Raw genomic sequence first — 12458 nt, 5'->3', positions numbered from 1 at the left:
ACAAGCCCTTGTGAACCAAAAATGTGATATTTTAACAATTTAACCCAAGAAAAATGATTAACACCAGCATTAGATAACAGCAATAATAGTTATAATAATAATAATAATAATGATAATAATAATCTCTTCTCTTTATCTCAGGTCATTCATGTGGCCTGAATTTACAGCTTTCTGAGTAACAAGATTTTTTGTGGGCAGCCCTGTGTCACTAAATACATGTAAATCTTTTATTTATTTATCGATTTATTTTGACCCCCCCCCTTTTTCTTCCAAACTGTACTTGGCCAATTACCCCACTTTTCCGAGCCGTCCCGGTCGCTGCTCTACCCACTCTGCCGATCCGGGGACGGCTTCAGACTATCACATGTCTACTCCGATACATGTGGAGTCATCAGCCGCTTCTTTTCACCTGACAGTGAGGAGTTTCACCAGGGGGACGTAGCGCGTGGGAGGATCACGCTATTCCCCCCAGTTCCCCCTCCCCCCTGAACAGGCGCCCCGACCGACCAGAGGAGGCACTAGTGCAGCGACCAAGACACATACCTGCAGACATGGCCAATCGTGTCTGTAGGGACGCCTGACCAAGCCGGAGGTAACACGGGGATTCGAACCGGCGATCCCCGTGTTGGTAGGCAACGGAATAGACCGCCACGCTACCCGGACGCCCTAAATACATGTAAATCTTAAGCATGGTTGAGAAGTAACATCTACTCTACCAGTATCAGCCAAGCTCTGTCCCCCTCATTTTAATTTTTTATTTTTAAATAAAAGCATGAGTGACGTTTCTGTGGACAAGAGTGCTAGGGCATGTGAGCATCCAAGGCTAAAATCATCTGGCAGAAATTAATCAGCAGGGCTCATTGTTGGTAGAGTTTTCGGGACATACAGATAATTAACATGTCTGCACAGAAATGCTGATTTCATCGAGGACCGACGTATTTCAGCGAAATGAAGAAATATATCTCAGTTTTCCCCTCCAGTAACGTCCTTCCTTGAGGGACACGTGGCCGGTCCATCACTGATCAGTGACATCACATAGACAGTTGGTGAATAAGAAAACTGGCTTCACAGAGCTGAGGTCAGGGCAGTACTCCGGTGGTGCACCAGCAGTCACCATGTACAAACCCAGCTCAGAAAAAGTTGGGACAGTATGGAAAATGCAAACAAAAAAACAAGAAGAAAGCAGTGATTTCTAAACTGACTTTGACTTGTATTTCACGGCAGACAGTATGAACACACGACGTTTGGGATGGGGGAAATTCAGGACCAGCAATGAGGTAAAACAATTAAATAATGATGTGATTTGGAACAGGTGACATCCTGCAGCATCCAGGGGAGGTGTCATCTTTCAGAAGCAGAGATGGGCTGGTTTGCCAAAAATCATTTACAAATCACTGCTTTCAGTTTTAATTTCACATTCCGTCCCGATTTTTCCTGGTTAGGGGTTGTATGACCTCCGTGTTACTGAAAGTCGTGAACAGTGAACAGCAGGGGCAGTATAGTCCTACAAGATCTTCATTATGTGATAATTATTAACTATTATTCACAATAGTAGACAGGAGTTAGGTGAATACTGATTAAAACCAACCAGACTGACAGCCCAGGGCCCCAGGTCCAGGAAGCGGCCGAGCAGGTCCAGCGCCCGCAGACGATGCACCTGACTGAGGAGGACCTGAAGGAGACCCAGAGGCACAAGTCAGCATTACAGCCTCCGCATGTAGAGGAGGTCCCGAGAGTCAACCAGAAGGAACAGAAAGAATGGGGTGTGTGGGGTGGGGTGGGGTGGGGGGGTAAACAGGTGGCACTCCCACCACTTCCAAAAGCATCCGGGCAGCAGGTTGTGTTTGTTTACTCGTGTGCAGGCGTGTATGAGTGTGTATGGGTGTGGCCTCTTGGCTTCCGTTCCCCTGGGATTCTCACTGAAACGTTAGTTTGAACAAAAAATAACTGTGTGGGTTTGTGTATGTGTGCATTTGTATCTATACGTATGCTTCGGCTGGCTGACAAAAGGCATTCGAAGGGCCTGTCGCTAAGATGTGTGGTAAAAATGTGCGTGTTTTGTGTAATTTCTCAGACCACGCGGTCTCGGGCGCGGTACAAACTCGCACGGGTGCCAGTTTGGGAGCAGGACATTGGTCACCGGTCTATCCTCATGCGGGCAGCCCCACACTGGGAGCGAGGAAGTGAGGAAAAGCATATGGAGGGGCACAGTACTCGGTGCTTGCTTGCCCACCCACACACACAAACACACACGTAGCTATTTGCGCCAGCATGAAATGTATTATTAGAGCGTTCAGTAACCCATGCCTAACAGTCGGACATGGAGGAAAAGACCATGCTGGGGTTTACCCTGACATGCTGGGGTTACCCTGACACGCTGGGGTTACCCTAACACGCTGGGCCAAAGTGTGGCAAAACATCCGTTTGTGTGTGTGTGGGATGAGTGTGTGTGTAAACGTCACAACTCCACCCTTCATTATAAGAATGGGCAAACATTTCCCTTTAGCAAGTTGTGCGTATGGATGAGTTACGAGCTGTAGGCCGTTACAATGATCACCTCCCTGCACATGTAACTCAGCTGATATACTGTTGAGTAAGGTCAAATGTGTGTGTGCAGGTTAAGGTACACACATTTGTGCATTTCAAAACTGGTGCAATAGTGTGCGTATGTGCTCATGGATACTGTGATATGAGCAACGGCATTACAGTGTAGGGACCCTGTAAAACCCTGCCCATCCGTCCTGGATGGAAGATCTGTTTGATTATCTCCTTCACTTCCTGCTCTACCCTTTTTACTGAAGTGACAGATTAGTCTATCTCCCTCCCTCCATCGCTCTCCCTCCCTCCCCGTCTCGGCACGTCTCTCAGCCGGAGCCAGATTATGTCATCAGATCATCACTCATAGAAGAGCTTGGGACTCTTACGTGTGGCCTTATGCAACTGTGTGATTTAACACTACAACGACCGGGATTTCACCTCTACCTAAGACGGCCACGGGCCGTCAAAATGACCGCCACGGTTTTTAAACTCTATATTCTGTCAAGATAAACACCCAACAGAGATATTAATGCATTACATATGTTAGCACGTCTGTTATGAAACTAACTGACACCAAAAATTAACATTTTAACAACTTTAATGCTATTTTTCAAAAAATTTAAAATGGCCACTGTCCAACGCCTGTAAATACTGCAACGCCTCGGTGGTAGTCATGGTGCGTCTGAAACGGCGTCTGTAACCAGACACTTTGGCAATAATCAAAAATCAAGTTTAGACTATTTCTCTGCACTGGGGGAAACTAGTGTGTTTCTAAGACAGAGCAACGAACTTTCACGCAGGAAATGATGCGACCAACACACTTACGAGCCGTCTTTCTGACCGCTCATGGCCGTTTTAGGTAGCTCTTATCATAACTTTTTTTTGTGCAATTGATCTAAAACTAATTTTAATGCGAATATATGCAGTTTTAGGAGCATTCAGGGGGCGGCAGGTCTGTATCTTTTTTTCCCTGCAAACTTATTAAACTTTAAAAATCCAAAACAGTCAAAATGACCGCTTTGGTCGTTCTAGTGTTAAATGCTGAAACACGGTATTTGTACATGTGTTATTCTGCAGACTGCACACGGCACCCCTGAAATTGAATATGGTGATGTCACTTTGCAATATCATATTACACTGCATGGTCTTAAAAGCTGCAACAAACAAAAAAGACAAGTAAAAATGAAAAAAAAAAACACAATGCAAGCGAGTACTTAAAATTCTCTCAGTGCCACACACCACTATGGAAGTGTGTATATTGACAATTGAAACACACACACACTCCCTCCCCCTCCCCACTCCCAGCATGTGTGTGTGTGCTCTCTCCCATCAGTCTTTCTCCACTGCTTTTTAGTGGGCTTTTACGGGTCCCAGCAGGGCTGGCTGGATGGAGGGGCTGCCGCTCGCAGCCCTGCTGAGTCAGCTGCAAATTACCATTCAACAGGGATGGCGCTACATCACGGGCCATCCACAATGTGACGCAGCAGTACAACTGTACAACGCCACGGGGGAGCAAATCCCTGTACTGTACAACTTAGAAATTGTGTACGTGGCGAGGGTTTGACCCAATTTTTACCTCCCCCAATTAAATCGAGTCAGAAAACACCGCATTATGATGTGTTGCATCTACCTACGTTATACCTCATGTTGTGTGTGTGTGTGTGTGATGCAAACTGATGCCAGTTTGGCCCAGCAAATCAGGTCTTACCACCTGGCTGCAGCTTCGACTAGGCAAAGCTGGAAATGGGAGGAATGAAGGGATTAAAGCTAGATGGGGAAGACAAGATAAGGAGAAATATTTCCATCCATCCATTATCCGAACTGCTCTCAGGGTCGCGGGGATGCTGGAGCCTGTCCCAGCAGTCACTGGGCGGCAGGTGGGGAGACACCCTGGACAGGCCGCCAGGCCATCACACAGGGCCCACACACACACACACACACACACACACACACACACACACACACACACACACATTCATACCTAGGGGCAATTTAGTACGGCCGATTCACCTGACCTACATGTCTTTGGACTGTGGGAGGAAACTGGAGCACCCAGAGGAAACCCACACAGACACGGGGAGAACATGCAGACTCCACACAGAGGACAACCCGGGACGACCCCCAAGTTTGGACTACCCCCGGGGCTCGAACCCAGGACCTTCTTGCTGTGAGGTGACCGCGCTAACCACTGCGCCACCGTGCTGCCCTAGATAAGTGGCCAACTGGGGTAAAATAACATGGTGCCATGGTTTTCCTTCTGTCTGCCCCAATTTTTAAGTCACCAGCTGCCGCTGGTTTGAGTAATGACCCCCAAGGTTGGACTACCCCCAAGGTTGGACTACCCCCAAGGTTGGACTACCATGGGGCTCGAACCCAGGACCTTCGTGCTGTGAGGCGATCACGCTAACCCCTGCGCCACCGTGCTGCCCAGAAGGACTATTTGTTTTGTAAAAAATAAATAGAACTCACTCTCACTTTGCATGTGTGTGTGTATGTGTGTGTGTGTGTGTGTGTGTGTACTGTACATGTGTGTACCTGTAGAACAATTGGCAGCTGCTCGGGAGGGTTTCTGTTCTCCACTCCCATGGTCAACCACACCTGGAACGCTGTCAGCTGCTCTGCAAAGAATGGGCTGTGCTGTTGGCAGGAAATGCGCGCGCACACACACACACACACATACACACACACACACATACATACACACACACACACACACAAATTAATACCTAATCATACCTTTACCCTCGAGTCAATCTGCACTGACTTGCCCACAGCTTCATGAGAGTCATTATATGATGAGGGAGCGGAGCAGCACTGACACAATGGCTGCAGTAACAACATTAGCGGCTTATTTCTCACCCCCGTGTTCCCTGCCGCCTCTCTGCTGCCCGCGTCTTTCTGAAGCCGCGATGGAACGTGCAAAGGCAGCAACACAGCAATTAGCCTAACGGATTGTTTGGTGGCCATGACCGGTTTGATTATGCACTGTGTTAATATGAGAGCAGGACTCACAACCAGGCTGCGCTGCCTGGTGATGGATATGGGGGGAGAGGTATCGACCTGTGGCGGCTGGAAGGTTAAATTAGCTTGTGCGTAATCAAAGTGTCACGATGACACTTACCTGCATGCTCTCACACAGTCATACAGGTACACACACACACACACATATACAAAACGTGGGGATGAATAGAAGTCTATCATTGAGCTTAAATGTGTGAATTCGGTTCATTTCCATGAAAAAATAGGAGGAACTGTGGAAAGATGGGTGGGAACAGGTGGAGAGGAGAAAGACTCCTTGCAAAGGAAGCAGATCACTTTTAATATGGAAGAATTCTGTGCAAGGCGGCAGGATCATGAATATGAGTCTCGGGGGTTCGAGGAACAAATATACTTGGCTGTTTCCTTTGCATCTTGTATCAATATCCTGACTAATCTCTGCTTTCCACTTCCGGTGTGGGAAGATGGCGGCGCAAATTCATGTCTGCGGTGGCCTCACTCAGTACCGTCCATGCAATGTGTTTGTCCAGGTCTGTCTTAATTTGATGGCTGGGAGAGCTGGCACTGGATCGGCTGGGAGAGCTTGGTCTGCTGCATCCTGTGGGCCCAGGGACCACGACCCTGCCTGGAGCTGCGACCGAGGAAGTAATATCGAGGGCGGTCTGACAGGGCGCGGAAGCGGGACAGGCTAAGCTAACTGCTAGCCAATGCAGACCGGAAGTTCCGTTAAAACCGAGGGTGGTCTGGCGGCGGCCTCACCTGGCGTTGACTGTGGTGTTTTTGGCATCGTCATGTGGAGTGCGGGGAGGTGTCTGGCTGGGAAAGCTAGCAATGGATCGGCTGGGGCAGCCTGGTCTGCTGCGTCCAGTGGGCCCAATGACCACGGCCTTGACCGGAGCTGCGCCCAAAGAGGAAGCACCGAGGGCGGTCTGACAGGATGTGGAAGTGGGAGCAGGCTAAGGTAACTGCTAGCCCATGCAGACCAGCAGTTCTGACAGTCATCCTGGCTGGCGTTCGTTCTCCTGGACAGTGATTTTTTTTGTTCAATTTAGATTTATGCGTTAGTTTGGATATATGTGTTGTTGTAGTTCTTGTAGTTTTTGGATATGTGTTTTTGTCTTTGTGTTGCCCTGCTGTGGGCTTGGGGAAATGACAAATAAAGTGTTTCTGATTCTGATTCTGAAGGGTGCCGGAGCAAGACAGAAAGGGAATATCTCTTTTTATAGTCCTTAGAGGTTCACTTAAAGCACTATTAACTAGACCGAGCAGCATAAGAAAGTATAGGTGGTGGTGGTGGTGGTGCGGGGATGGCGCCCAAGAGACTACAATGGAGAAGATGGCCAGCTCCATGTGCCAGGTGGAGGAGAAGAAGAAAAAAATTGCAAACAGCAGAGAAGTTGGGAGAAGGGGTGCAGACAGGGTTTTGCCTCACTTTCTCAGCGCTACCAGGCTTGTCAGTTTATTTAGCATTACGTAACACTTGTTGCTACGCCCTGCTTTACTGCCTCCATCTACTGCTACTGAGCAAGCATGAAGACAGTTTAGTGAACTGAGTGTTGACCTGGACATCTGAAGTGTATCGCCAGCTTAATTCCACTCTCTCAGCAGGTTTCCGGAACATTCAGAATCTCCATCAGTTACCTGTCAGTACATGTCAGTAAATAGAAAAGTTAAACCGCAAGGGGTCAGAATCAGAATACTTTATTCATCCCCGAGGGGAAATTGGGTACAGGTGCAGGTATATGGGGGTTTTTTTTTAGGAGCAACAGACGGGTGGCTGCAGACCTCTTTTATCAAACCGTACTGACTGACCGACACCAGAGGTATTAAAGTTGACATTTTACTACAGCATCCAGTGGCTCAGTGTGTGTGTGTGTGCATATATCTGTGTGTTTGGGTCAGAAGAGGCTGGTCCACAGAGGCAGCGTAGGTTGCTCCTCTATTTTTGACAGACAAGAGGGAGATCAACATAAAAAAAGAGTAATTGGCGGAAATAAACCATTATTATCACATCTCAGTATAATTTATAAAATAAAATTTCTCTTTGGAAAAAAGCAATAATTGAAATTCTGATTAAAATGCTTCAACAGCGACACCAGCAGGCAAGAGGGGAAAGGCAAGTCTGGTGTGAAGCGGTGGTTGGGAGTAGAGGAGGACGGGCTCCTGGTGGCATTATTAGGGCGGGATCTCTTGTATCAATTTAATGTACTTCATTTTTCTTCATGTTAATCTGTTATTTGCCAAAACACGTGAGAGCCTGCTCCAACGGAGGATGTTCCCCCTAACCAACCAACAACCAGAGTACAATACTGACACCATGTTGGTCCAATGGTAATTCCCAAATTTCGTTTTCAGTTCTCTACCACTGTATTGTACACGAGCATTATGAACTGTCAGTAAAGCGATAGATAGATTCATACAGTAGCAAAAAAATATAAGATGCAAATTGCTAACTACTTTTAAACACATCTCTATAAAATTACATTCTACGTAGGCCTTTTCAACAGAGTCCACATTTATTTTTTCAGATTTACATTTCCCTTCTTCTTCTTTTTTTTAAATTGCGCAGTAGCTAGCTAGCTACTTGCATTAGCCATACACCAGTTAGCTTGTTGTAGCAGCCCTAAAAGACTGTTAAGCTAACGGCAAGAATGGATTTGGATGTGGAGTTTGCATGTTCTCCCCGTGTCTGCGTTGGTTTCCTGCTGGGGCTCCGGTTTCCTCCCACAGTCCAGAGACATGTAGGTCAGGTGAATCGGCCGTACTAAATTGTCCCTACGTATGAATGTGTGTGTGTGTGTGTGTGTGTGTGTGTGTGTGTGTGTCGGCCCTGTGTGATGGCCTGGCGGCCTGTCCAGGGTGTCTCCCCGCCTGCTGCCCAATGACTGCTTGGATAGGCTCCAGCATCCCCGTGACCCCGAGAGCAGGATAAGCGGTTCAGATAATGGATGGTGCTGCTATTGCTAACGAGGCAGTTAACGGCAGCGTGAGTGAGGGGGTCACAGAGAGGGATGGATGCAGACGCAGACAATGGGATGGGGAAGAACATCCTGTGGATTATTTGTTGTCACAGCCAACCCATAGTTTGGATTATGAAGCAAAGGTGAGGATCAAGACTTCCAATCTTGTAAACCATTGTTTTAATGCTTAATTTTTCCTGGAACATAAGCAAGTTTAGATAAGAGCCCATCCATCCATCCATTATCCGAACCGCTTATCCTGCTCTCAGGGTCGCCTATCCCAGCAGTCATTGGGCGGCAGGTGGGGAGACACCCTGGACAGATCGCAAGGCCATCACAGGGCCGCCACACACGCACACACACACACACACACACACTCATACCTAGGGGCAACTTAGTACAGCCGATTCACCTGACCTACATGTCTTTGGACTGTGGAAGGGAACTGGAGCCCCCGGAGGAAGCCCACGCGGACATGGGGAGAACATGCAGACTCCACACAGAGGACGACCCGTGACGACCCCCAAGGTTGGACTACCCCAGGGGCTTGAACCCAGGACCTTCTTGCTGTGAGGTGGCTGTGCTAACCACTGTGCCACCGTGCTGCCCTAGATAAGTGGCCAACTAGTGTAAAATAACATGGTGCCATGGTTTTCCTTCTGTCCGCCCCAATTTTTAAGTCCCCAGCTGCCGCTGGTTTGAGTGATGACTCAGGGTATGTGTTGGTGTTGGAAAATGTGCAGTGTAGACAAGAACTGATGGTGGTTTACAGTAAGTGAATAGAATATAGAGCAAGCTAATACTAATGCTATCAGCTATCAATCAAGGCAAGATGTCCCCATCAAGGCAACCTACCCAAGCACACACATATGTCGTCGTCGTTGGCATCGCTCGTGTCCGAGGATCCATTCCAAGAGATTAAGGTGTGCGCTTGAAATGAAGATGGCTTGACTGGGGGGCGCGGGGGGGCGGGGGGGGCGGTAAAGCACGGTCCTCGAAAAACTCTCGGAGCCATTCGCTACAGTCTTGATTAAAGTGGTGATCAGGTCGCTATGCCGCTCCACACTGCTTGGCCTGGGAGGATCTAGTTCCATGGCAACACAAGAGTAAAGACGATGGGAGCCGCCCACAGGTTGTACCCAAGTGATGGTCGGACTGGGAGTCCGGACTGCCCACTTGTTAGGCACTTATGAGCCAGGTATGTGTGGGATTTTTATAACCGCCAGTCTGCGGTCCTGTTAGGCTTTAGCCCAGCTGAGTGCTGCCCAGGTTACGCCAAATCCACAAGTGAAGTCCGGTCAATACCGCGAGGAGGGGCCTATCCGGGGTTTGTCACGGAATCAGGAATCAGTAGCCTGATACCTTTCAGCCTACATCACAAGACGCTTCAGCAACCCGAGCGGGTAGACAGGTGTTTCCTCTTCCTGTCCAACTGATTCCAAATGAGGCTACAGCAGTATTTTTTTTTTAAGGAAATCTAGAGTCACACAAACACACATAAAGACACTTACTCTGAAAGCGGTGCCCTCCTCGATGATTGTAGGGAGCTGAGAGAGGCAGATGTCCACGGCCAGATCCCAGGCTTGCCTGGACACAGGACACACAAACAGAAGCAATCAATGAAAATAAAATATTTCAGCATTTGGGCTTTGTCAGCTTTTCATGTTTGCCTGCTACCCAAAAAAACCCCCCATCCCCCTAAGCCCACTCGCTCTCCTGTCAATACACGTGCACAGGCACACGCACGCACCCTAGAGAGGGCAGCAGTGAGCCTCTGATCCGCTCCTAACATCAACATTCCCTTATTGTCTTCATATCTAATTCATAAGGTTACGTAACAGTCATCAAACCCTGCTGCATTCTTCTCCTCTCTCTCTGTCTTTTCTCAGGCAGACTGCGGCAGGCCGGGCTTCCAGGGCTTTCTACTCAGAAAGCAGGGTTAAGGGCTGACTTATGTTCTGCCACCAGTGTGCGCCATGCATGGTGATGCAATACCGTGGTGAGCGAGCCGCAGGGAGCTTCTTGGTGCCCCGCTCACCCAATCCCCCCCGCCGCTCAGCTTTTCCCCTGTCAGGCAGGAACTGTTTTGCTAAAAGGGGTTTGAGTGAAGGGGAGCACAGTGCAACCGATTCAGTGGGTCGGTTAGTAGGACGCATGTGAACTGATGTGGTCAGAGAGCATCGTGATTAGGTTAGACGACAACAAACCAAAAACAGATGGTTATATTTTTAGGCCTGCAAACCCAGCCCACATATTCTGTTCAGACAAAAATGACTTTGAGGCATCTGGGTGGCGTGGTAGTCTATTCCAATCCCTACCTACAGACACAATTGGCCATGTCTGCAGGTGGCAAGCTGGATGTGGGTATGTGTCCTGGTCGCTGCACTAGCGCCTCCTCTGGTTGGCCGGGGCGCCTGTTTGGGGGGGAGGGGGAACTGGGGGGAATAGCGTGATCCTCCCAAGTGCTATGTCCCCCTGGTGAAACTCCTCACTGTCAGGTGAAAAGAAGCGGCTGGTGACTCCACAGGTATCAGAGGAGACACATGGTGGTCTGCAGCCCTCCCCCGAACTGGCAGAAGGGGTGGAGCAGCGTCTGGGACAGCTCGAAAGAGTCGGGGTAATTGGCCAAGTACAATTGGGGAGAAAAAAGGGGGAAAATAAATATATATATATATAAAAAAAAGACTTTGAAGCTGACTGGATCAACCTTTAATCTGCCAGAGCCCTAAAGCCCGTGACCTGTAGTGCTAGATCTCCACACGAACTGGTCTGCTGGTAGTAAACACCGCGACAGCTAGCAGCTCAGTCAATGAAGCCAGCTGCATGATTACCATATTTATAAATGTCTTTCATAAAACTAACTCTATAGCAGCATTGACGCTAACCTCTCCTACTGCATTCATTGTTTTGTTTTTTTTTCCAAAATTCAGCACTTTTCACTTTCGGTATCACTGAAACTACACTTTACTGACTGGTGCGGCTTCCAGCTGCTGAGTTCAACTGATTCTCAGCGGATGCTTTCAAGACTAATATCCTGCATGGTAAAAACTAAGCCTGCGAGATGTAGTCTGGCTTCGGGAACTTATCAAAAGTTGGCTGCTGGCTGTAAACACTGTCAGTTCTGTCAGTGACTTCACATGTGTCCCGAAAACCAACAGCTCCGTTACCCAAAAAGTTGGCCACTGTCAGTGAGTCGACAAAACAGTGAATTTTTGCCAAAAATAAAAAATAAACAAAAAAAACGAAAAGCTAAAGAACAGAGTTAAGGTTTTGATTTCTACCTAACTGAAAACTTTAGAAAATGTTTAAAATGTAAACCTGCTCTGAAGAGATAAGAAGATAATGTCATCAAGATGGCTCCGTGGTTCTGCGCTCTCAACTTTTTACGGTTTTTGTTTATTGGTTTAGTTTCCAGCACCCACTCACTGATGTTGTGTTGTGGTGTTATCATTCTATGTTAAGTACACACAGAGCCACGAAACCGCAGTCACATTCCATGTTTGTGTAAACCTACATGGCCAATAAATATGATTCTGAAGAGTTTTGGATTTTTGGACTTTGGTGGCCTGTCCTGTGAAAAAGCGGAAGCAGGGGCAGCCGGGTAGCGTAGCGATCTATTCCATCGCCTATCAAAACAGGGATCGCCAGTTCGAATCCGCGTGGGGGTCTCTGCAGACACAATTGGCCATGTCTGCGGGTGGGAAGCCTAATGTGGGTATATGTCCTGCTTGCTGCACTAGCGCCTCCTCTAGTCGGTCGGGGGCACCTGTTCGGGGGTGGGCACCGGGCAGAGTAGCGTGATTCTCTCACGCAGTATGTTCCCCTGGTGAAACTCCTCACTGTCAGGTGAAAAGAATGTCCCCCTGGTGAAACTCCTCGCTGTCAGGTAAAAAGAATGTCCCCCTGGTGAAACTCCTCGCTGTCAGGTGAAAAGAATGTCCGCCTGGTGAAACTCCTCGCTGT

At 48.3% G+C, this 12458-nt stretch overlaps 1 protein-coding gene across 1 annotated transcript in view; it reads right to left on the bottom strand.

The window, feature by feature from the left end:
- rptor (regulatory associated protein of MTOR, complex 1) overlaps positions 1 to 12458 on the bottom strand; it is a 330716-nt gene that overhangs the window by 121469 nt on the left and 196789 nt on the right. Inside the window, exons 11-13 of the mRNA XM_056279703.1 lie at positions 10007 to 10082; positions 5074 to 5175; positions 1589 to 1672 (exon numbers count right to left, since the gene is read on the bottom strand). Of these exons, the coding sequence (XP_056135678.1) occupies positions 1589 to 1672; positions 5074 to 5175; positions 10007 to 10082 (262 nt within the window). The remainder of the gene's footprint in view (positions 1 to 1588; positions 1673 to 5073; positions 5176 to 10006; positions 10083 to 12458) is intronic.

The sequence above is a fragment of the Lampris incognitus genome, chromosome 5, assembly GCF_029633865.1.
Source record: "Lampris incognitus isolate fLamInc1 chromosome 5, fLamInc1.hap2, whole genome shotgun sequence".
Classification (NCBI taxonomy): domain Eukaryota; kingdom Metazoa; phylum Chordata; class Actinopteri; order Lampriformes; family Lampridae; genus Lampris; species Lampris incognitus.
This window is presented reverse-complemented; position numbering and strand designations above follow the sequence as displayed.